Genomic DNA, 25127 nt, shown 5'->3' with positions numbered 1-25127 from the left:
ATAGGGAAATAAACGGGGATACAAATTTTCGCACCTAGGGGCCCGTCAAGGTGGCTAACAAAAACAACACAAGAAGGCCACGGAAAGGTGTCTGAGGGGAATTCACAGAGGTTTATATCCATAAATTGAAAAACTAATTGATTGCTCGACCTTATGTGGGTGAGAAAAACTCTGGTGATAAGTAATTTCGCGTCGGTAAAAAGTGTTAATTAATCCAGTGAGACAGAATAAGGAGAGATGAAATTTATACCATCAATAAAGGACACTGAAGTCTTCCATTTGGTACCAAATACACTTGCAATAGTGGAAAAAAAACGCACTATTTTCACTAAAATATGAGAGCACACACGATCGCAGCGCCTACAACCTTTCGCGAAACTCGAAAAATTGAATGTGAACTAATATCACAGAACAGAACTAATATCACCCAAAAATTGTGATTATGATTGTTTGTTGTGATTAAAATACGAAATCAACTGTCATATTTTGGTATTTTCACGATCTAAACGTCACTAGAGCTTATTTGAAATCAGAGGTACATCAAGTAGGCGGGATGAATGCGCAAAGCGCGAAGATAGGCGAATAGTATCGACGAGTCAGTGGCGGACCATTAGTGTTGTTATTGGGGTTAGCCACCACTAACAACTTGTTGTGGTGATAGTCACCAGTTTTGGAGCTGATAATAATAAATACAAAGAAAGCAACAGTGTTTGTAGGTATAATTAAAAAAAAAACAGTAATCATCTGAAGGAAACATTAACAAGGCATTGCTAACAAAACCCAAAAGGAAGTTCGTTCTCGACGCTGCTGATTCTGTGAAAGTAGTACTCATGCGCATTGAATAGTGTTTCAAATACTGGTATCTGCGTTCTTTTATTACTGTGTACTTCTGATTTCAAATAGGCTCTAGTACCGCAAAATATTCGCTTTCTTTTTCTTTCCCAAGTGTTTCTGGATTTTCCATTTCACTCATGCGTCAGACGTTAGAAACGATGTAGGAGTGCGTTACTTTGATGGATAGCGTTGTTTTTAATTTGCATTATTTCTTTAACAGAAGCTTTTTATATCGTTAAACCTTTAGTAACAGGAAGATAATTGTACAGTCTTTATCGCTTGTATTATGAACTAGTTAAGATTTCTACCTATGCGGCGTATTTTGTCTGTAAAATCAACCTCCCATAAGAAACCCATAGTAGAATTTTTGAATAATGAACTGCTGCGCAATATAAATTCTAACCTTACGTGAGTGGTCAACTCTAGTTTCATTAAATTTTGGGCGTTATCAACGGGAGGGCTTTATTGTCTTACATATCTAATAATTAGGCTTCGGATCTTAGGTTTTTTGCCTTTTTATATCTACTTCAGGCACTGCAGCGAAATTTATATATTTATCCGAATTTAAAAAATTCCATTTATTTAACGCCCATTTATTACTACCTAAAATGCCTAATTTGCCGTTAGACACCTAAAGTGTTAATGAAATGACCTAATTGTAAATTTTAAAAGGCTTAAAATAGGATTCCACGACCAACGAAGCGGACGTGCTTGCACAATAGAGATTTGGCTGGCAGATTGTTTAAAAATGGGTTGTAAACAACGCCCTTGAGTTTAATGGTACAGGTTGACGTCACCAATTGACAACGCTGGTCTGCATTTCATTTAGATTATAGCCGGAAAGAGGTGAATCTCTGAAAAAGCATTTTATTTTAGAAGTTTATTGTTAGTGATACTGAGTGTCTTTGCGTGTTAGTAAGTGTGCTAGGGCCGGTTTTGATTTTTGTGCATATACAAAGAATCCTCAAAATGCCTAAAGTAAAATCGTCTATGAAAGATAAAATCAAATTACGGTTAGGGAATAATTTGGACACTAATTTTGAATTTCCTTCTTCAACCAAAGACAATGAATTATTCTGCAAAGTGTGTGGAAAAGTTGTAAGTAAACATTTAAAATACTGAAGCTTGAATTATGTTCATATTTTGTTTCCTAGTTTAAGTGCGAAAAAAAAATCACACTTTGAACAACACTGCAGTGGCGATGCACATAAAAAGAACAAGAATAAATCCAGTAAACAGACTTTATTAAACATTAGTTCCGACAATGATTTTACACAATTTTGCACCGATTTATGTAGGGCATTTACTGCAGCAAATATTCCATGGAATAAAGTTAGTTGTCCTGAGTTTAAAAATTTTATGCATAAATATACAGGAAGGCATTTACCCTCAGAAAGCACTATGAGAAAAAATTATTTACCAAAAGATTACGATATGGTGAGCACTAGAATTGTTATTTAAAAACTTTTTAACATAAATTTTATAACTTACAGGTAATTAAACAAATTAGAAATTCTATTGGCAATAATAATATATGGATTAGCGTCGATGAGACGACGGACAGATTAGGAAGATGCATAGCCCAATTAGTAATTGGAAAGTTATCTTCTGAAGAAGCTGGCCGTCCATTTCTACTAGCTTTGAAGCAGCTTGATAAAACTAATAGCAACACAATCTCCAGATTTATAAAGGAATCATTGGGTGTGCTATTGATAATTTTAATCATTGAAATTATTATAATTTACTAGCTGACCCCGTGAACTTCGTTTCACCTACAACTTAATTTTGAATCTGCAAACCGAATGCTTTGAAATCTTGCAGATGTTTTAAACATATGATAAGCATAATAAATTTTTATTCAAAATAATATTTACTTCCTCCAAAAATTTATGACGTCAGCCCAAAATTTTGCCAAACGAATCCTTTTTAAAATATCCAAAATAGGATGAGGCTATACTTGTGATTTCGACCGCACAGCTCTAGTGATAATTAAACCGAAAACCATTTTCCTAAGAACACGAGGTTAGCAAAAACAAATTATTTATATTTATATTATAATTTGTTTAAACATTGTTAAATTAACCCCGAACATGTACAATTTCTGAGCGAAAATATGAAAAATAATTTTTGCAATCTCATCGTGACGTACGATGACGTCACTGTCACGTGAGCCACCTGATAAAAGGTCATATTTTTCTGTCCTCTGCGTTTAGTTTTGATTTCGCTTTGGTGGCAGCAACATCAGAGTCCGTTTTGGCTTAAAAGTAGGGCTCTTTTCACGAATTTCTAATTTATTATTAATAAATATTAGTGAAAATGTGTTGTATTAGTACTGTGAACACGAACGAAAATGGATATTTTTCCGAAAAGGACCGAAAACAGGGTAAGTTCGACTTCAGTTTTAATTTATCGGATTCCGTGATTTGTTCACTCGACAATATTTAAATTTTGGGAAAATTTTCGAAACGATTGAAATCGGTTGATCAAAGCTATACATTTTCACGATATAAATAAATAAACTTTAAACATAATTAATATAATTTATAATGTTTAAATATGATAAGCATCAATATATGATAATTAAACCGAAACTCGTTTTCCTACAAACCCGAAATTATTAAAAACAAATCAATTTGTTTAAACAATGTTAAATTATCCCCGAAAATTGGCATTTTCCCGGCCAAAATATGAAAAATAATTTTTGCAATCTCATCGTGACGTACGATGACGTCACTGTCACCTGACCTACCTGTATAAAGGTCACGTTTTGCAGTCCTTTGTGTTCAGTATTAATTTCTGTTTGATGGCGGCAAGATCGTCGCTTCATTTCGGCGTAAAAGTGGAGCGTTTTAGCGAATTTCTAGTTTATTATTAATATATATTACGGAAAATATGTTGTTAGTGCTGTGAACACGAACGAAAATGGATATTTTTCCGAAAAGGACCGAAAACAGGGTAAGTACGACTTCAGTTTTAATTTATCGGATTCCGTGATTCGTTTGGTCAACATTGTTTACATTTTGAATACATTTTCGAAACGATTGAAGTTGGTGGGTCAAAGCTATACATTTTCGCGATATAATTAAATAAAATTTAAACATAATTAATATAATTCATAATGTTTAAATTTGATAACTATTAATATATGATAATTAAACCGAAAACCATTTCACGAAGAACACGAGGTTAGCAAAAACAAATTAGTTTGTTTAAACATTGTTAAATTAACCCCAAAAATGTACAATTTCTGAGCTAAAATATGAAAAATAGTTTTTGCAATCTCATCGTGACGTACGATGACGTCACTGTCACGTGAGCTACCTGTATAAAGGTCACGTTTTTCGGTCCTCTGTGTTTAGTTTTGATTCCGCTCTGGTAGCAACAACACTGGAGCTCTGTTTTGGGTTAAAAGTAGCATGTGTTCGCGAATTTCTGAATTATTGTTAATAAATATTAGCGAAAATGTTTTGTGTTAAGTGCTGTGAACACGAAGGATAGTGGATATTTTTCCGAAAAGGCCGAAAGTCATGGTAAGTACGATTTGAGTTTTAATTTATTGGGTTCCGTGATTTGTTTACTTGACAATGTTTAACTTTTGGGAAGATTTTCGAAACGATTGAAGTTGGTTGATCAAAGCTACACATTTTCGCGATATAAATAAATAAATTTTAAACATAATTAATATCATTTATAATGTTTAAATATGATAAGCATCAATATATGATAATTAAACCGAAACTCGTTGTCCTACAAGCCCGAAGTTATTAAAAACATTTTGTCATCAATTTGTTTCAACAATGTTAAATTATCCCCGAAAATGTGCATTTTCCCGGGCAAAATATGAAAAATAATTTTTGCAGTCTCATGGTGACGTACGATGACGTCAATGTCACGTGAGCTACCTGTATAAAGGTCACGTTTTACGGTCCTTTGTGTTCAGTATTAATTTCTGTTTGATGGCGGCAAGATCGTCTCGTCATTTTGGCGTAAAAGTGGAACGTTTTAGTGAATTTCTAGTTTATTATTAATACATATTACGGAAAATATGTTGTGTTAGTGCTGTGAACACGAATGAAAATGGATATTTTTCCGAAAAAGACGGAAAACAGGGTAAGTACGACTTCAGTTTTAATTTATCGGATTCCGTGATTCGTTTGGTCGTCAATGTTTACATTTTGGATAAATTTTCGAAACGATTGAAGTTGGTGGGTAAAGCTATACATTTTCGCGATATAATTAAATAAAATTTAAACATAATTAATAGAATTCATAATGTTCAAATATGATAACTATCAATATATGATAATTAAACCGAAATCCATCTTCCTAAGAACACGAGGTTAGCAAAAACAAATTAGTTTGTTTAAGCATTGTTAAATTAACCCCGAAAATGTACAATTTCTGATCTAAAATATGAAAAATAATTTTTGCAATCTCATCGTGACGTACGATGACGTCACTGTCACGTGAGCTACCTGATAAAAGGTCAATTTTTCCATCCTCTGTTTAGTTTTGATTCCGGTCTGGTAGCAGCAACAGTGGAGCTCCGTTTTGGCTTAAAAGTAGCACGTGTTCGCGAATTTCTAATTTATTGTTAATAAATATTAGCGAAAATGTTTTGTGTTACGTGCTGTGAACACGAAGGAAAGTGGATATTTTTCCAAAAATGCCCGATTTTTTTTTAAATATGTTGTTAATAACATGCATTCAGGACTGATAAAGTACGGCTTTGGAATATACAAAGTGCAGCGTTCATAATTCACAAAATACCGTATGCATCATTTTTAAACTACGGCGTCCAAATTTACAAAATACGGTGTTCTTCACCCATGCTATCAAACCCTAGTCCTCTCTTTTAATGGCAAGACGCACTCCAGACCTCCTCGTATTGTTTGGTTCTTGCTGGGCAACAGCAACGAGCGAGCAGAGTCATCGCTCTTTGTTGGCAAACGTGGAGAAATTTGTATATTGTAACTTTTGTAATTGAAGCATTTTGTACTGTATATTGTATGTGTTACTAACTTAACTTGGGTCTTGCCAATTTAGCTCCAGTGGTGCAAATGCTTTGTTTTCACGGTGTATTTGCTTGGGTTTTAATTTTGCAACAGTGCATTCTTTGGTTCCGGGTTTGAATTCTCCATGTCGTCAGACGCTTTGGCCTGGGGGGGTTCTTTTGGCCCTTAGACGCTGGGTTGCATCGTTCTTTGAGAATGAGGTAAGACGACCTTGGATTTATGCGGCTGCGTTCTCCCTTGGGCGTGTGAGCGCTACGACCAATAGATTTCGTCCCGAGTTCCATCGGTGTGCTTGCTTGGGTTTTCATTTTGCAACATTCTCAATTTTTGGTGCAATTTCTTCCGGTGGTGTATTGGGTACTAACTTTGCATTTGTATTGTATCTGAATTGTATCTGTATCTGTAGTGTATTCTGTATTGTAGCTAGATTGTAGGTACCTGTATTGTATTTCCGTTGTATTGTACTGTATAACGTTCTATCCCTCATTAACAATTCCTAGCCCTCTCCTTTCCTAGCGAGATCTGCTCCAGACCTTCCCGTGGTTCTTGCTGAGCATCAACTATCGAGGACAGAAAATTCAAATTCAAAACCAGCAAAGTTTCACAAAAATCATGAAAATCGCTCGTTGGTGGCCAACGTGGAGCAAAAGAGAATTTTGTAACTCAACTAACTTTGTTAACTTTATATTCTTAAGGAAACAAAAATATATTACATTTAATTTATTATTTATAAGGACAAATAGTCATTTGCCACACCGATGCTCATTTTTAGATTAAATGCTCACAAAACGCGTAGATGTTCAATTTGTGTCCGGGGAGATACAATGTTTGCAAGTTGGTACTTCATACTTCGAATATGAGTATCTACACAGTTTTATTCATACCATCCAATGTCTCGCTTCAATGTTTGACTATTATGTTGATAATGAGTACAACGCTGATCAACTTCCGTATCCGAATTATCCATGAAATCAATCATTGCGGTTTGCACCTGAGGTAGTTCGTCGCACATTTGATTGACTTCGTGGACCTATGTCAGCTTGTCGTCTTCTCGGCATTGTAATGAACTTCATAAAAAGACACAGAATTATTTTCACCATCAATCAAATCTGTAAATTTTGTCTTGAGAATTTTAAAATATTTAAAACTTCAATTTAAATCCTCGAATAACGGTAAAGGTTGAGGTTTTGTCGAAACCAACAAAGTGAATATATATATATAGGTAAATAAAATACCAGATCAAAATTAATAAAAAACTTTCGCAATGTGTAATTAAATTCACTTTAACCAAGACTTTTCTTAAAATAAACGACGTTTTTTGTTACGAAAAAACAAACAACGACTTGAAATGCAATAATACTTTTCACAATCGCACGGAAAAAATAGTTTTGTATGACACGTCAGTCAGGCGACAGGTCCGTCAGGAACGCCAACTATTCAAATTCATTCGAAGTGGCGATTCCCACGCAAAATTTTTAAATTTTTTTTGTCTTTTAGCCGTCTTATTTTTTATCAATTTTCTTGCATATAAACCTTCTCCTGACGATAAGGAACACGTAAAAAAAAGAATCGTCCAATTCGGTGCAGCCGTTCTGAAGTTATGAGCGTACATGCATTTCGGCGATTCATTTTTATTTATATAGATAGATTTAATTATTAATTTGTAGCTTTATTGTGGCCAAAAGGAACTGAACACAAAAAAGTTAAATGGTTTGTATCAGATGGTGCTTCATACATGATCAAAATTGGTACTAATTTGAAGGTGATTTATGAAAATATAACACACTTAACATGTCATACATAGGTTACATTTAGTGTCTGAAACAATTAGACTGAATTATCCAGATGTCGATGGGATAATTACCAATGTTAAGAAAATATTTTTAAAAGCACCAATAAGAATAGAGTTTTATAAAAACAGTTTACCAAATACACCTCTCCCACCTGAACCTGTATTAACCAGGTGGGGCACTTGGATTCAAGCAGCATTGTTTTATGCAGAACACTTTGATCTTTTAAAACAAGTCAGTAAATATATAATGGTTTTTTTTACTATCATTCTTATATTGAATATTTTTAGGTTGTAATGTCACTTGAAGCCACAGATGCACAAAGCATTAAAAAAGCTCAAGAATTCCCGAATAAAGCAAACGTTAAAAATAAACTCTTGTACATTAAAACTCACTTTAAAATTATTGCTGATGCAATAGAACAATTAGAAACTGTAGGTTTAAAATTAAACCAAAGTATGGAAATTGTGGAAAAAGTGTATACTTTAAAAAACACATCAGGAAAGGTGGGGGAAATGGCGTTCCAAAAATTATGTTCTCTATTAAAAAAGAATCCAGGATACGATTTTATATGTTCAGTAAATAACGTAATTTGCGGTAATGGAAATGCTACCGACAATACATACATAAATGAAAACGTAGATTGTTCAATATTTAATTTTGCACCCATCACTTCTTGTGATGTGGAACGCACGTTGTCAAAACTTAAAAGTGTTTTAAGCGATCAAAGGTGTAAATGTACAATCGAAAATTTAGAGAAATATATAGTTTGCTTTTGTAACTCGTTTTAAATACCTGAATTAATATTTTATTTTTTGTTAAATGCGACTTGCTTTAATTTGATCACCATTTTTTTGCGATAACTTAGAATTAGTGGACGTAACTATATATCGTTTATTTATTTAATCATTTTTTTGTTTGTTACACAAAATATTTGTTTCTATAATGTTTTTTTTAAATATATATTTTTTTGATGTATGCTTTTTCGTTGAGCAAATATTTTTTCCTCCAGGTTTTTAACCTAAACTAAGATTTTTATAACCTAATTCGTCAAGTTTGGGACCTAAAATTGTGTCCTTTTATTCATTTTTTAACGACCTAAAATCCGAAGCCTACTAATAATTTATTATGGCTTAAATTTGAACATCTTGTCTCGAAGTACGGCGAGTGTTTTCCGAGACATTGGGTAGTATTAATAAAAATAAGTAAATGCTTATAAGTAAATACTTGTAAGTATTAGCATTTATTATAAGCATCAGGAAGTTCCAAAAGTAAATACTTATTTCCATATTAATAACAAGATGCTAATCAGTGGCGGCTCGTGAAGTTTTCTTCAGAGGAGGCTCAAATTTGAAAAGCACTACTTTTTATATATTTTATTATCTGAATAGTTTTTTTCGTCATGCCCACGAAAAGAACACTCTTGCGTTGACAGATAAATTATGTTGCATCGATTAGTCTTTTCAAAATTGCCCAATTTTCAGTAACTTTCTCGTAACAGTTCTCCCTTTTATGAGCCGAATCTAAATTATTGGCAATGTTTTGCTTACCACGCATTTCTAATTTAATCGAAGAAAATATGTGTTCCTGTGATTTTTCATGCCTTTCTATAGCTCGTGATAAATTTTGTAAATTATTATAGCCTGTTTTACCCCAAGCGGAAGATTTATCAGTTTATCACTTATAAATAATACACAATTCCAACAGTATAATTTGTTTCTTAAAACCGATGCCGTTAACTATTTAGTTTTATTATAATTATTTTCATGAAATGCTCTGTTTTGTTTCTAATTGTAACTGTCAATACCATTAATGGGAGTGATGGTGTTCGTCTTCCCTTTTATACCCTTACCTACGTAAAGCCTAAACACCACCACCACTGAACAGGGAGCTCGCGAAACCACCTCAATGTTTTTCCTACTTACACCCGATTGCTCCAACTAATAAGAAAGAGATAAAGTTATCTGCACGACTTGATCTGAAAAGAGATGAACTAGCCGGAGGCTAGCGGCTTGGAGCGGCTGTGCGATCAACGTTTTAGCCAATGCAATGCACACTGACGGTGCGTCAAGGTTACGGTCTCATTATTCAGATGCATCGTCGTTCGGAGGCTAGCGGCTAGCAAGCCTCTGCCGCTGAAACCAAACGCGGAGTGGTGTGAATGTGAATTATGATTGTGAGGGCGCAAATATAAATTTTTCCGACATTTTAACCTGATATATGATGAAAGTAAATGAAATCCAAGAAAATATTCTGAAAAATAACAAATGTCTACAAAAATATAAATTCTTTCATCGAAAAAAATTAGAGGAAACTCAGCTCCAAAAAATAGAGGAGGCTCAGCCTCCCCTGCCTCCTCTGAGGAGCCGCCACTGATGCTAATACTTATAAGTAAATACTTATTTTGATAAGTTTATGCTTATCCACAAAATACATAAAACATCTTTCTATTATTATAACCCGGTCACGTTTTAACAGATTATTAAAGGCTTCTTCCCTTGGTGTGGCTGGATTTCTGTAAGGAATCATCAGACATTTTTCTATACCGTATCCTTGGTCTCCCAATAGTACAGCATTATTAAAAGTTCTGAAGACCCGGCACACAGAACTGTTCCTCCAGATGCGACTGTCATGTACCGATCCAGGCCACTCAGCACTGACACTTGTAAAATATTCCTCCGCGTTACATGTTGCTTGTACATTAAGAGCAGGGAACTGTTTTCTGAAGATGTATTCATTGCCATGTCTATTTACATAAATTTTTTTAATTCTTATTAATGTGCAGTCAATGGGTCCAATTGCTGTGGGAAAATTATATCTTCTTAACCATCGCTGTTTTTCTCCTTGTATGGCTTCATTGTCCTGCAATTCACATAAATTTATCATGCCAAGCTGATAGGGCAAGAAAAAGTATTTGCTGTCGTTTTACCTGGGGAAACCGAATCCAAATGTGCGCTTTGTTCATAATCTTTTGGGCAACACACTTTATAGTATAGGAAACTGCAGGCTGGCTAACTTCTATATCTTCGGCGACTCCAGTCTGAAAACCTGGATCGGCTGCATACCGCAAAAAAATTTTCATTTTTGTAAATGAGTCCAGACTGCCGCCTCTTGTTTCATTGCTGGTTCCAAGAAAATGTTCTGCCATTTTCACTTATAAAACGATATATTCGAATAAAATCCCTTTCAGGAGGGTTCTGTCTACGTTGTTTATAAGTTTTGCGAGCACGCACTTCGTAATTGAACATTTTTCACAATTTTTTTTTAAGTCTTTGCTGTCGTAAGTACGTCAAATAGCATGCTTATAAATTTATAAGTAGATACTGAATTCTGTAAGTTAGTATCAGCTTGATTTTATTTATACAGTCTTAAGTAAATACTGATTTCGATAAAAAGTATGAGCATATACTTTTCCTACATAAGCATATACTTTTCAGCATCAGTTTTACTTATGTTTTATTAATACAAATGTAAGCATTTCCTTAAAAAACTGTCAGTATCAGTAAATACTTACTTTTATTAATACCACCCTATACCTTATAATATAAGTACTGATTTTGATCGTATTTAATATGCACTTTGTTTGCATGTGATAGGTATGAGGTTTCGGTCCACGAGATAGGTAATCTATGAATTCCTTTTGATTTATTAGTATGGGGAATTTTAGCGCCAATTACCCATCCCTGGTTCTTTCGGGACCGGGAAACCGGCTGAGGCTATCAGAGGCGTGAGAAGAGTTGTTACTAATCCTGCCAATACATTTACCGCATTAATACTCGACTGGTGAAAGGCTGATTTGTTTGTGTCAATGTAAAACGGAAAGTAATTAAGAGAAAATGTAACAATTTCTACTATTTTGACAAGTAGGTATGTTAGGGATCGAAACACCAGAGACGAAATGTCAATTACCGAAATATTTAACTAAATTGGCATACGAAGTACTCGATTCTCGAAGTGAATACAGTTGCCGAGGGTATGTAAAACATGTTATGGACATAAAGAACCACTACTGGGATATGGTAGAATCGAATATGCTATTGATAAAATTATTGCACTTAAGTGTAGGCGGATCAGATGACAACAATAACGATTGTTTTAATTTATCATCATTCAGAAAGTGACCGGGGGGTATCATGTCAGGCATTCAGTTGCTACATAGAACCGTTACGTTCGACTTCGTGTGCTTTGGGTTCTTAGTTACAATATTTTTGTAATTTTGAAGACGTAAGACGCAGCACGCAATCTGCGGATGGTACCGTGTTTTTACACGAATTCCCCTTTCTTTCCGCACCGTGCACCGACCAACTTTTGTTGCACTATACGACGTAATGAGAATCCGGGGGTTTCCCTTTCTAACTGTAATCGATAACTGGTACTCTTTATAAGCGAGAATAAAATCGTGTGACTGCAGTCACTGAAGTCACACAACGGTGCGCTGTTCCGTAGAAATAGTTAACACCTTTGTTGTTTTTTATATATGTAGGTATTACTGATAGTTATTAATAATAATTAATTAACAGAGGTACAGTACAACCGAGTCGGTCGTAGTGTCTAATAGAATATCAATTACAACAACAATTAATATCAAAAAGATTTAATTTGCTAAGGACAAGTGAAATATGGATTCAGAACAATGTAAGTAAAAATTTAATTTTTTACAATGTTATATCCTTAACGTTATAATGTATATACATAACAAATTTCATAAATAGAAATCTAGGGGAAAGTAGAATGAAATCGGATACAAAATGCTGTTTCAATAGATTTTCGTCAGTCTTGTTAGTCATCAATCAACATTATACAAGATAACTAAAAAAATATAGTGCATCAAATTGGTTCTGAAGTTTCTGCATGTTTGCCGTCTCGTTGTGATGACTGCTGACTGTCATAAATGTCCTTATAGGATCACTTCTAGCATTTTCAATGTCTTTGCTGACTGCTAGACAGGCAATTAATAATTTAACTCAAATACAGATCTGCTACCTATCTCAACTAAACGGCAAATTGTTTTTAAAAATGCATTGACAGCTTGATGTATGATCTTTTACATTCGCCTTGTATATTAAGTAAACTTGCAAATATAAATCACAAGCCGTCAAATCTACCATACTTAGATCAAAACTCTAGCATCCACCATGTGTCACATTCGATATCATATTATTATTTCTAAGTTTAAGCCATTGTTGTTTGTATATTTCCCAAGAAAACAAGATGAGCAATATCTAACCAAAAAAAAAAAAAAAAAACAAGAAACTGGAATTTTATCTTACCTATCCTTTACCTTTTTAATGGCGAATTAAGTCATAAACAGTAAGATAACTTCTAAAGATTTTTCTAACAAATTATTTTTTATATTATGTCAACAAAACTCGTTCTCCTGTAGACTCTTTATGAGCAAGTTACTCACAACAAAAGATTAGAAAGACAGCTGATCATCAGTGTTAATAAGATGACGATTTTTATTGATGACAAGTTGCATATTATTTTTACAGTTCTTTATTGTAGTAGTCACACATAACATATTTTAGCTGGAAGAGAAAATGGACACAAGAAAACTTCTGGAAAAATTGCTGAAGGCGTATTGAAGGGACAAACAAGTTATTATATAAAGCAGGGATCTAAATATGCAACAAAATTTAATTCGTCAAAATCGTGTGCGATAAGTGTGCTGGATACCTCTATAAAGGGTAAAAAAAACTGGGTGATACGATTTGACAAACCGCATTTGGGAAAGGTCCCTTATGATCACATTAATATCAATCCTAAAATATCGGGTATAAAAGATCCACATATTCCGTTACCACCTGGCGGTTTAGCGGTAATTATTGCGTTAAGATTTGTCTTGATCTGGATTCAGTTTCTTAACTTCAGGCAGCTGAAGGAGCATCTAAATTTTTTACAGCTGTTAATAAGGTAGCAGGACCGGTAGCTTTAATGATGGATGGATATCAAGTTGGATCTTCCATAGGTGAAGACTATAAAAATGGCACAACTCGAAACACAGTAGAAACAGTTGCCAACATTAGTGGTACATGGGGTGGTGGATGTGGAGGTAAGTGCTTCAGCTACATCAGCTACGACTAAACTGTACGTCTTAGAGAGAGAGAGAGAGAGAGAGAGAGAGAGAGAGAGAAAGAATTTTATAGTATCATGCTCCTACACTCGTCGTTTGTGAGTTGGGCTCACCTTTGTTTTAGGGTAAGCATGGTAAATCATTAATCGTTTACCCCCCCCCCCCGCAAAAAATGATGACATCATTTCAAAATTTTGCAATGGCAAAACTCACTTGAAACATACATATGCATGCTTCTTTACCTATCCTTCAACATAATTTTTATTTTAATTTGTACGGATAATTACAAAAATTGGTCGAAGGTTATTTTGACAGAACTTCCCTCGACCCTGAAATATAATAAAACAAATCCAGCTTTTTTATTTGTGACTTTTATTTTTTTATGTACATATATTTTATGTATATCATTCAAGTAAATACAGGGTTTTATAAATAATTCTAACGGCGTAGTTGGGCAAGGATTTAAAAAATACGACTTCGCTGTAATTATGCCTCATTATGACAGTTCTCACTTTTCATTAAATGTCATTTAAACTCATCGCTTTTATTGCTTTAACGTTTTTCAAGTGTAAGTTACAGTAATTCTCGTTGATCCAAGCTCAAAAGAACAAAATAGTCGTGGCGTGTGTGCGTATGAAAATTTTTGTTTTTGTGCTAGGAAGGGAAGACCGTGAAAATGGTTTATTCTGTTGAACAAAACACTTTCATTACTACGTCTTATTATCGCAAACGGACATTCGTAAACGAAAAGTGGGTGTAACCTCTTGTAAGCAAGAATATCTGGCCAAATATCTCGATCTGCAAATTCAAGATACATCGTTAGAGGGTCACATTAGAGATGTAATCAACAGATTTGTTCGAACTGGCAGTGTCAACAGAGGGAAATCTGGAAAACCTTCAATATCTGAGGAAGTTGTTGATGATTTCAGACGACTTGAGCAGAATCCTCAAACATCTTTGACAAGATGTAATAGAACATTTTTGAAATTAAAAAGAGAGTGAACATGTGCCTTTAACAAAATGGTGAACATTTTCAATATTTGCTGTGATGTTTAATCGCAATAAATTTGTTTAATGAATTAGTTTTATTTTTTAGTAAGATGTAACACATTTAGGCAACCAGTGAGACAGTTGTTGTGAGTCCTTGGGTATTTGGTAAAGTTCAAAACTGAGAGGCGGCACGTTTCCATGATCTACTTCAACCCTATAATCATTTATTAAAACCCTGTATAAAGCAGCGTGTTGGGCGTACGTTTCAAATGAGTTTTCTATTAACAAAATTTTGTGATGACCCAGTCAACATTTTTGCAAAAACTCGTAAGTCACTTTGGATAGGTGCAGTGTAATACTAATGATAAATAACAGCAAGTTAAAAATTTTTAATGCAATGATAAATTACAAGTATAGACCCAACATATTTTGCGCAGGATTTATTCGGCAAAATTTTGAGATGACGTCATCAATTTTTTGGGAGGGAACAAACGATAAATTCTGCTTAACGATTTACAGTGATTAAGATAACTTTAATATATTTACAAGATTTCAGAGCATTTGGTTGTGCATCTATCCAAAATGGATATCAATATCCTCGCAAAAATATTGACCACGTCATCACAAAATTTTTTAAAGGATAAACTCATTGGAAACATATCCGTAGCACGCTTATTATATTTAGTAAAAGCCTCCCCTGAACGAAATCACAACAGCCGGTCGAGCTGCAGTGGACACGTTATTTACGACCCTAACACCTTTTCTATTTTAAACAACTTAACTTCGACACAATGGGGTGATTTTATGATGGCCATATAACCTTATAGCTTCTGGTCCACTATACTTCAGGGGCGAGGGAAGTTCTGTCAAGATAATATTCTACCAATTTTTTTATTACTGTAAACATTTATCAGTTTTAATGAAATAAGCAATTAAAATAGTACTTTTTTTCGTAAATTACCAAGTATTTGTTATTTAGTAGAATAAAGGTTCCCTTAGATATCTTAAATAAAATTCAAAATTTTGAATACAGATTAGAACAAATAATTTTGTTGATATGTTTTATGGTACGGTTCGACATCTTTTATGCTGCAGTTCTCAGCATGGTAATATTATTCATTATACAAATTTATAAAAAATAAATTCATTTCATTAGTTTGTATAAATATTTCTAAAATTTCAAAATTTCTGCTGTTTCTAACAAAAACTAACATCAGTCACATAAACATCTGAAAACGGGCAATAAAAAAAATGTTAAAACAAAAAAAAACACGTCTCGTGTTATAAAACAGAAAAAAATCTGTTTTAAAATGTTTTTTTTATCAACTAACATTTCTATATTTGGTTGGATATGAGACAAAAATTGTGTAACCCTACATTTTAAAATAATTTTGGAAATTTTATTTTTTTGTGAAAGCCCTTATAAGTTAAAATACAGATATATGTAATGTTAAAGTAAATATAAAGAAGCGCGAATTTTTGCTTTTACAAAATTTTGTGATGACTTCATCAATATTTTTGCTAGAACACGTATATCAGTGTGGATAGCTGGAATGTAATACTAATAAAACAGTACATATTGTATTACACTTTCGGCCACAATATCTTGGGCAGTTCTGTTATTGCAGTGACATAAGCTCTAAAACAGGCTTTACGTACTTATAACCTCAAATTTGCCATGTTTGTTATTTTGACGTAGACTGGAATGTGGATAATGACGTATGTCAAAATTTATTTTTTAAAAGTGTCAATCATTATGACAATAAAGCATAGACTACATCGTGTTTTTTTTAATGACAGAAAAATACTGCCCAAGATTTTCTGTCCGAAACTGTACCAAATTTTCGAGAAAATCGACTTAGCCTTTCTTGATTTAATCATTGTATGTATAATTTCATAAGAACTGTTCTATACTATTAAAATAAAATGTTGTCTCTCGAAAACAACCTAGGAAAATATCACGACCACAAACACCGTCACGAATTAAAAGTGTTTTAGCTCGTGATATTTTCCTAGGCAACATGTTTAAGAGATTACGTTGCAAAATTTAAATAACTAAAAGAATAATTCGAATGATACTATATTCGAAGGATTAATGCATAAAACAAAATGAATAATTAAATTTTTATTAGCTTGTCAACATTGTGACTTTTAAAATATGTTGTTAAAATGCTTTGGAATTTTGTGCCCGCTTTGATGTTTACTGTTCTTTTTTTTTCATGTAAAATTGGATTTTTGTAGGTGCAGTTGCAGGAGCTACGATAGGCTCTGCAATTTTTCCCGGAGTCGGCACTATAATTGGTGGAGTAATCGGTGGAATTGGAGGAGGTATAGGAGGAGCTTTGGGTTGTTCAGCATTAACAAAGACAATTGGCGACAAGTACGAGTATGGAATAGAGGAAATTGTCTGTAAAAACTGTTGTGAAAAGTTTAAATGGAAGAGATATTTAGACAAATTTCCGTTGTGTCCAAAATGTAAAGCTATAAATATGTAATTTCATAATTACCATGTATTTAATCTCATTACAAAACTTCTATACATATTTAATAAATTTACGCATCTGAAGATTGTTTTTATAGGTTTGTAACCTCTTGAATGTAGGTACGAACAGTGGACACATTGGTATACACGTCTGGATAGCCACGCTCACAACCGAAGCCCCAAGACACAATACCGGCAAGAATACCATCAACTACCATCGGACCGCCTGAATCCCCACGACAGACGTCCGCTTCTCCATTACTGGCAGTAGCACACAACATGTGGTCAGTAATAATGCTGACTGCATTATATGCAGTACTGCATTCGGTTTGACTGATAATTTTTACAGTGATTGCTACTAAATAAGTAGGAAGCGAACTCCATGCTGTCACAAGACCAGAAGTACCTGAAGGCCAACTGGTGCCAGAAGAGGGAAGTTTAACTGAAGCAACGAAACTATCTTCAGTCAAAATTGTCAATAGTCGCAAGATGGAGATGTCGTAGTCGATTGTGTTGCCGTTATAGCTGGGATGAATGTAGATTCCAGAAACATTTGATGTTTGACCACCGGAGCCGGGAGTAGAGGTTCCAGCACGAATCAGAAGCGACTTAGCAGACATTCTAGATAAAAAAAAAAGAAAGGATTTATTACAAAATTAGAAGATGAGGACATGCACTTTTCAGTGATTAACCGATTAACAGAGCGAATATACAGGGTTATTCACAAGAGGCTTTATACTTTTTAAATAATTTACGACGCAACCAGAAATATAATTTCAAAACCATCTTTGATATTACATAGCATATTTTTTTATTTAAGTAACACATACAATAGTGTAATAACATCGACGTAGTGTCAGATACTATCATGTTAAAACTGACATTTCGTCGAAACGATGATGCGATTTTGATAGATGGTGAATGGTTTACTACATTACTAGAATTAGACATTAATAAATTTTGTGGCGTTTGTGTCCAGAATGCAAAAGTAAGTACCTACTTATGTCGTGTATCTGCAAATTCCAATATATTTATAGTTATGTTAATTCCAAAAGAAAAATATATGCCTCTGTTTGAGCGAACTTGCAAATACCCAGAATATTTTCTGCTTCTATTTTTAAAATTTCTAGTTCTAGTATTTTTGTATGTGCTTCATGATTGCAGAGATTGAAAAATAACATCTTTATATCTATTAAATATTGAAAATCGTTATTGGCGTTTCATGCAATTCATTACTATATATATATATATATATATATATATACAGTGGACGCCGCTTAATGTGATCACTTTGGGACTCAGACAAATTGATCACACTAACCGACTGATAACAATAAGCGAAAACCACCATCAGAGACAGGAAAACTTGAAACAAATCAAAATCATGAACAAGAGAGTGTTCATTATGCTGGTAAATGAAGGTACATAAACATTAGAATTTATTTTTAATTTTGGTTATCATTCTGAGAAAGGGACTCTTGATTTCCATTGGTTATTTTAGAAAAAACGGGCTGAAATTTTTTTTTCTCTGATAAGCTGAGATCTCGTCGTTTTGACGTGCTCATTTTTACATAAGTACTACTCAAATTTAAAACAGGAAAAATTCGTTCATTCAAAATACGAAAACGCGCTGATTACTAAAGTCTGTCACTGATTGTGGCTCTATAAAGTGAGTAGTATAAGCGAATGTATCTTTTGAGAGCAATAAAAGTTCATTAAAAACAATAGTACTTTCAATCGTCTCGTTTCTTCAAAAAAGCTTGTATAAGAATTGAGAGATTGATCACAATAAGCGAAATATTGATCACAATAAACGGAAAAACTGTAATGCATTGGTATTGCGTGGGCCCGTTCCAAGCCATTTTGATCACACTAAGCGGTTGATAACATTAACCGTGATCATATTAAGCGGCGTCTACTGTATATATATTATGTTTATTGCTCACCAAATCTGTTTACTTTATCTACACATCTTAAAACTGTTCACTTGTTCTTATCTATCAGACATCTTTAAATAATCACATATTTGTCCTCTAAAAAAGTAATAAACGTGTCACTGAAACTTATAGATCGTTTGCAATAATCTATAAATTTGACGAGGCTTTTGAATTTATTGTCTCTCATAAAAACCTACTACGAATCAATAATTTTATTTATATGTTTCAAAGTACCATATTTGTGTACAAACCTTTGAGTAATTTACCTCACTCTTAAGCGTTGTAACTATATTTCCTCACAAATTAAAATTTTTAATATACGTGTTCTTGCAAAAATATTGATGAGATCATCAGAAAATTTTGTAAACAACATTAATGTGTATTTCAGGTTATAGGGTTCTCATAAAAAAATAAAATTCAGGTGCGAGGGAAGTTCTCTCGAAACAACCTTCGACCAATCGCAAGTATTGTAATCGGATCTATCGAGCGACTGACTGCTTTCAAACTTTCTCAATGGGTCATGCTCATGACCCCTAGAGAACGAAAAACCAGTTCTCGCGTTTCCGTCTCCCTGTCTGCCCTTCTGTCTGTCTGTCCGCCGTCTGTGTCAATTTTTGTTAAACAAATGTTCTACGAAACTAAGAGACCGATTTTTGTCAAACTTTATATGTGCATAAAACACTACCCAACTTTGTCTAGTCATCCCCACCAAGAGTATGATGATGTTCAAAACTGTATATAGCAAGTTTATGAATCAGCGATTTTACCCGAAACGTCCAAGTTATTGGAAAAAAAATTAACATTATGTAACGACATTCATTTTAAATCCGTAAAACCGAATGCTTTGAAATCGTGGAGATGCTTTAAAGTTATCATAAGCATGGTAAATTTTTAATCAAAAAATATTTGCTTATCATCCCTAAAATATTGATGACATCAACTCAAAATTTTACCGGTTTAATCCGATCTAAAAAACTTTTGTACCACTTTGATAATTTTAAAGGATTCTTGAACAGAATATTTAAAACTTACTGAGAAAACCAAAAACTAAAAAAAAGGAAGAACCATGTAGTGATGTCTAAAATGACAAGTGGAGTGAATACTTTGTCTACTCCCCCCCCCCCCCCCACATTGTGCATGCATTTAGTAGTCATTTCTCAAGTGTTTTCTGTGATAATAAATAATTCTTATGATAATCATTGTGATAATGTAAATATTGTTTTATGTGGAAAAACGCATTCTGATACAAAAGTTCCATGTGTGAAATCTTACAAATATTTTATGGTGATTGGAAGCATCATAAACCGTGAATCAAAATTTGTCTATCATCTTACAGTTTTGCCGTATGTTCTTCAAATTTATGAGTGTTTTCGAGAAAAAGCTGATCGTGGTCGTCTCTTCTGCGTTGAGGAGACAAAATCAATCAAATTTCATTTTCTTTTAACCGCTGATACTTGTAGTCTGAAGGTGCTAATAGCCGAATTCAATGTATAAACAGTTGAAGTTAAGCATGTACTGAGAAATTGAGAATAATTACATTTTTTCCGTTGCTCTGTAACTAGGTATTTCAGGCACAGCAGCGTATGGAGGTATATAGGGAAGGTTTTTTAACACGTAATGGAACACCGTTATACCTAACCATCACCTTCACGTGGATAAGGAACAATCGGGTTTACATTAACTTAGTACGTTAAAGTAGATGGAAAAAAAGCTGTTTCTGGATTGAAGGGAAAAATTCCTGTTGCCTTGAATCAACTTATTACCTACGTTACACATTATTAAGAGTTGTTGCCATGCTTTTTCTTTCTTAAGGGTTCTTATAGGAGTGTTTGAATTATTTTCTCAGTATTTCATTAGTTCAGTTCGACATGCGAGTTATGTTCAAATGAACGAAATACAGCTTTATCTAATGGTTGCAACTCATGTGTAGTGTTTGAGGGTAGGTAAACAATAAAGTTGAATATTTAATTTTTCAGCTTCTTCAACAATGTTGTAAATATCCATGTGTGTTAATAAAGCCTATTACACAGGCCTGCGATGGTTTTCCCCCAACAAAATCAAGTAGTAATTTCAGTAGGTCTTAGATACTCATGTATAAAAAAAAATTGCAAAAATTTCTATCACGTACAGTTTCTGCAAAAAATATTTTTTTCAATTTTGTTCTTAGTACCATAAAAATTAACTTCTAGATTTTGTGGTAATAATATGTATGGATAATGGTGTTGATATTTCATTTGCTGTTTACCTTAGTAAGAGTTATTTGTGTCGACTATGCGCTTACTACCCTGAATTTAAACAAAAATTACTAATGTCTTCTCGGAAATGGGTTAATTCTTCAGATAAATTCTGTTACATTTGTAGAAGTTATTTAATCAAAAAACAACAACAAATAATTTCTGAATTTATCGAACAACTATACGAAAGTTATTTTAAAGTTAATATAAAAAACCAAGACAAAAAATGGGTGCGTCATAAAATGTGTTCATGCACCTCGCAAATGGTCAAAAGGAAAAAGAAATCTTTAAGTTTGCTGACACCAATGATTTGGATGGAGCCACAAAATCATACATACGATTGTTATTTTTGCTGTTCAAATATAAAAAGATATAATGCAAAAAATGTAACAGCAATAACATATCCTATCGTGAATACAAGACAAAACGCTTAAATCAGAGCTTTGAAGAAAGAAAAAAAGAAGCTTCTTGATTAATTTTTTTTTAAGTCTTGTTTATAACTAATTTAGTTCATTTAATAAATAAATATTCAATTTTATATTCTTTATATTTTATTTTTTCATAAAAATGTTTTGAAAAACTATGAATATTTAGGCCTACATAAAAATAAATCTCGATGTGCTACAAAAAAACTAGAGTTATATTTTAATTCGGCATACATAAATACCTAAAAAAAAAACAATATTATTTAAAAGGGAAATTAAAAGTTATATTTCGCAGGCCTGTGTTATTAATTGAAATATATCATCAATATTTTAACTTTTCCCAAATAATTTTTAGGTCATACTTCCTTTTGTTTTTTTTTCTTTCATCAATTTTGTTTCTAGGCAAGCCTTTAGAAATGTGAAATAATGCAAAAGCTCAAAAAAATCCAAACGGTGCGTTAATTTTGTGGGAAGTGTATTTTAATTTAATTTGACCTAAACAAACTAATCTGCTAACATATTTTGTTGCTTTTAACAAAAGTTTTTTTCTACTTTGCGTTAACAATGGCCTCATTATTAAACCGAAAACAGTTTAATAATGGGATCAATTGTTAAACTGTATTTCAGGTGGCGTGCAAGAAGTGGGGCCCCCTTCTTCCATTTTTTGAGGCAAACTTAGATTGTTAGTGTTCAGTGGTTAGATGCCAAACTTTGACATTGTGAAGTTAGCCACAGCGCTACAACTAACCTTTCAAATTAAAAGGCCCTAAATTATAACTTTGAATTTTTATTAATTGTTTGTTTCCGATCAGATGCAAAGTAGAAAAAATAGTATATTATACTCGTTTAATAAGACGCATTGTGGCACTTATTCCTTTGGAGCACTCCTCGCTGCGCTCGTCGTGCCACAATAAGACGTCTTATTAAACTAGTATAATAATATACTATTTTTCTATTTTCAACAAATTACTTGATTTGCTTTTTACATATTACGAGTATATCAACGTTACATTAATTTCGATGTAAATCAAAGTAAGCAATAAAGTGTTTATAATTTCACTAAATAACCCTTCTTGTCCCAAATTTTAGAACAAAAAATATGTTTAGAGTAAAAAAAAAAGGTAAGCGAAAAGTAAGCTACATCTGTGCTTATCTAAACTGCATTTTCTGTAAGTGAAATAAATTTTTACCCTATTTACAATATTATTAAAATATACTTTTTCGCCAGCCGTCTTAAAAGATGTCACTTTTAACGTCAATTTTGGACGGAAAACTTGACGTTTTTGTGAGAGTAAAAAAAAGTTGCGTTACTAAAGTAACAACGTCATTTTTGCCTTTTTAATACTAGGATTAATTTTTTTTTTTTCATCCTAGCCTTAAAAAGTTTTCAATTGTTTTATTTTGAGAATGAAATGCTATTCATATTTTCCAATTTTATTATTAACTTACATTGTTATTAATTATTTAAATTTTAAAATTAATATTGAATGTACAATAAGAACAATTTAATAAAAAACCGACCTTCATTAAACATTTTTGGACGAAGCGCAACATACTTTTCGTAAAATTTCAAATACTTTTCCCCCATAACCGTAAATGATCTGGGTTTTTTCGTTTTGGTATCAGGAATTTTTACCAATAAACCTGCTTTAATATTTTCAATATCTTCAGTTTTTATTTGTAATAGTTCGTGACACCGACAAGCTCCGCTAACGCCAAAGATTACAACAATCTGAAAAAAATTCGTAAAATAAATATAAGCTCTTCATTAGGTTATAAACATACTTTCATCATCAGGAATTTGAAATCCGGAGCCGTGTCTAAGAAAACTTCTATTTGTTCATTAGTTAAAACCCTTGATTTCTTTGGAACGTATCCTTCTCCTTGTTTCTTTATAAACGCTTTTAATTTTGAATACTTTCCGATTTTTATGCCATTTTTTATATTTAAAGTTGCTTTCACCATGGAATAGTGCGACCACAGTGTGGATGACTTCATTTTTGTAGCCAATTCGGAAAAATATACCAATAGGACGTTCTCAGAATAAGTTTGAATCTTTTTCCCTTCGCACCATTTGATGAAGCGGGTATACGCGCACTCATACACTTCGCGCGATTTTGTTGGTAACAAGTTCAGTACCACGTTTTGTGCTTCTTCTAGCACATCGGGAGGTAACTCTTCTTCAGGATTCATTATTAACACTGCAAACGTTTTCACAAAACAATGGTATGTAAGCAAACAAAAAAAGCCTTGACGACGTGGATACCAGACTACTTTGCAGATTGATTCATTTCTGCTCGATATTATTGTTAGCAATATTTTGTATTTTTGAGATTTACTTTTTGGCTGGCGAAAAAGTAGTATGTTTCATTCGGATTAAAAGTCAGTTTTTGACTCGCAATTTTGCATCCGCTCGGCTTCGCTTCGCTCCGCCTCGCAAATGCAAAATTTGCTCGTCGCAAAAAATGGCACTTTTAATCCTAATAAAACAATCTACTATAAATCTAACCACAAAGAGACGAAAATGATAAATCTGCATTTTCGTGTGTTATATAAAAAAAGAAAACCATATATTCGTGTAAGTGAATGCTTTCAGAATATAATACTTCGTTTTGAAAATAAATATACATATCAGTATTTTGTTTACTGAACCTGCTTTGAATCAAGTTGTCTTACCCATCAGTACAGTGAGCTGCCGTAACCACCCATTCTAGTGATATAAGTGCTCCACCACAAATGTGAGAATTATAATATTCAAGAGACACCTGCCATGGTACTTCAGTAATATTGATGTATGAACTCTCTACAGTGTGGACACTATTACCAAACGCCCCTTTAGTACCAGCGTAACACGGATATACTAAAATAATAAAATATTTTAATGTTGTAGATAGCCGAAATCACGTCTACTTACCAAAAAGAAATGTTACAAATAGTACGACTAACATTACAGATTTCATTTTGATAAATAGCTTTAAGATTACTATTTCGGTTTATGATTTTAAGTGATTGATGTTATCATCCAAAGATTAAAGCATCTATCAGTACGTACATTTAACGAGTTAAACATATTTGTGATGAATGTTCTGTCTGACAAAAATCTAAAAAGTTTGACACCTTAAAAGAGGCTATCGATACATGTATCTCAAAAACTGAGCAGCAAACTGATACAATTAATTCTCAAGGTATCATTATAAATGATCTTATAAAGAAATTGTCTACCTATCCTGAAAAAAACGTGAATTTTTCTATGTTGATGTCGCAAAGAAAACTTCAGTTATATTAAAGCCTAAAAACACTGAGCAAAAATAATTTAAACATATTGAGTGTTAAATCCACGAAAAACG

At 33.1% G+C, this 25127-nt stretch overlaps 3 protein-coding genes across 6 annotated transcripts; 1 reads left to right on the top strand and 2 right to left on the bottom strand.

Moving 5' to 3' along the window:
• Positions 1 to 10024: 10024 nt before the first annotated feature.
• LOC135137300 (putative nuclease HARBI1) lies at positions 10025 to 10787 on the bottom strand. The gene is made up of 2 exons (XM_064066922.1): positions 10569 to 10787; positions 10025 to 10501 (listed from the first exon to the last, which is right to left on the bottom strand). The coding sequence occupies exons 1-2, from the start codon at positions 10785 to 10787 to the stop codon at positions 10025 to 10027; spliced, it is 696 nt and encodes a 231-aa protein (XP_063922992.1).
• Positions 10788 to 12035: 1248 nt separating this feature from the next.
• On the top strand, positions 12036 to 19246 carry LOC135137186 (uncharacterized protein C13G5.2-like). Of its 3 annotated transcripts, XM_064066772.1 has the most exons (6): positions 12036 to 12274; positions 13168 to 13457; positions 13511 to 13691; positions 16944 to 17177; positions 17283 to 17468; positions 17534 to 19246. In XM_064066772.1, the coding sequence occupies exons 1-5, from the start codon at positions 12259 to 12261 to the stop codon at positions 17288 to 17290; spliced, it is 729 nt and encodes a 242-aa protein (XP_063922842.1). In that variant the 5' UTR covers positions 12036 to 12258; the 3' UTR covers positions 17291 to 17468; positions 17534 to 19246. The 3 variants fall into 3 exon arrangements, with proteins under 3 accessions (XP_063922842.1, XP_063922840.1, XP_063922841.1); XM_064066771.1 differs by lacking the exons at positions 17283 to 17468; positions 17534 to 19246 and having other exon boundaries at positions 12038 to 12118; positions 12168 to 12274; positions 16944 to 17268; XM_064066770.1 differs by lacking the exons at positions 17283 to 17468; positions 17534 to 19246 and having other exon boundaries at positions 16944 to 17268.
• Positions 17193 to 24768, bottom strand: LOC135137185 (trypsin-3-like). 2 transcript variants are annotated; one of them, XM_064066768.1, is made up of 3 exons: positions 24695 to 24768; positions 24457 to 24640; positions 17193 to 17805 (listed from the first exon to the last, which is right to left on the bottom strand). In XM_064066768.1, the coding sequence occupies exons 1-3, from the start codon at positions 24738 to 24740 to the stop codon at positions 17277 to 17279; spliced, it is 759 nt and encodes a 252-aa protein (XP_063922838.1). In that variant the 5' UTR covers positions 24741 to 24768; the 3' UTR covers positions 17193 to 17276. The 2 variants fall into 2 exon arrangements, with proteins under 2 accessions (XP_063922838.1, XP_063922839.1); XM_064066769.1 differs by lacking the exons at positions 17193 to 17805; positions 24695 to 24768 and adding exons at positions 23199 to 23512; positions 23566 to 23981 and having other exon boundaries at positions 24457 to 24539.
• Between the last annotated feature and the right edge of the window lie 359 nt (positions 24769 to 25127).

This window comes from Zophobas morio, unplaced genomic scaffold (assembly GCF_036711695.1).
Source record: "Zophobas morio isolate AGI-343-1 ecotype UQ-CSIRO unplaced genomic scaffold, CSIRO_AGI_Zmor_V1 ptg000029l, whole genome shotgun sequence".
NCBI classification, from domain to species: Eukaryota; Metazoa; Arthropoda; class Insecta; order Coleoptera; family Tenebrionidae; genus Zophobas; species Zophobas morio.
The sequence above is the reverse complement of the archived record's forward strand: the minus strand, read 5'-3'. Positions and strand labels throughout refer to the sequence as shown.

What these genes read in the sequence shown, in the direction of transcription:
- LOC135137300 (XM_064066922.1), bottom strand. Translation starts at nt 10,787, where the DNA reads ATGGCAGAACATTTTCTTGGAACCAGCAATGAAACAAGAGGCGGCAGT. An exon ending in TTTGGATTCGGTTTCCCCAG is followed by an intron (nt 10,502 to 10,568) that starts GTAAAACGACAG and finishes TGTGAATTGCAG; the next exon opens with GACAATGAAGCCATACAAGG.
- LOC135137186 (XM_064066770.1), top strand. An exon ending in TACCACCTGGCGGTTTAGCG is followed by an intron (nt 13,458 to 13,510) that starts GTAATTATTGCG and finishes TCTTAACTTCAG; the next exon opens with GCAGCTGAAGGAGCATCTAA. An exon ending in ATGGGGTGGTGGATGTGGAG is followed by an intron (nt 13,692 to 16,943) that starts GTAAGTGCTTCA and finishes GGATTTTTGTAG; the next exon opens with GTGCAGTTGCAGGAGCTACG.
- LOC135137185 (XM_064066768.1), bottom strand. Translation starts at nt 24,740, where the DNA reads ATGAAATCTGTAATGTTAGTCGTACTATTTGTAACATTTCTTTTTG. An exon ending in ATTTGTAACATTTCTTTTTG is followed by an intron (nt 24,641 to 24,694) that starts GTAAGTAGACGT and finishes TTATTATTTTAG; the next exon opens with TATATCCGTGTTACGCTGGT. An exon ending in GCAGCTCACTGTACTGATGG is followed by an intron (nt 17,806 to 24,456) that starts GTAAGACAACTT and finishes TTTTTTATCTAG; the next exon opens with AATGTCTGCTAAGTCGCTTC.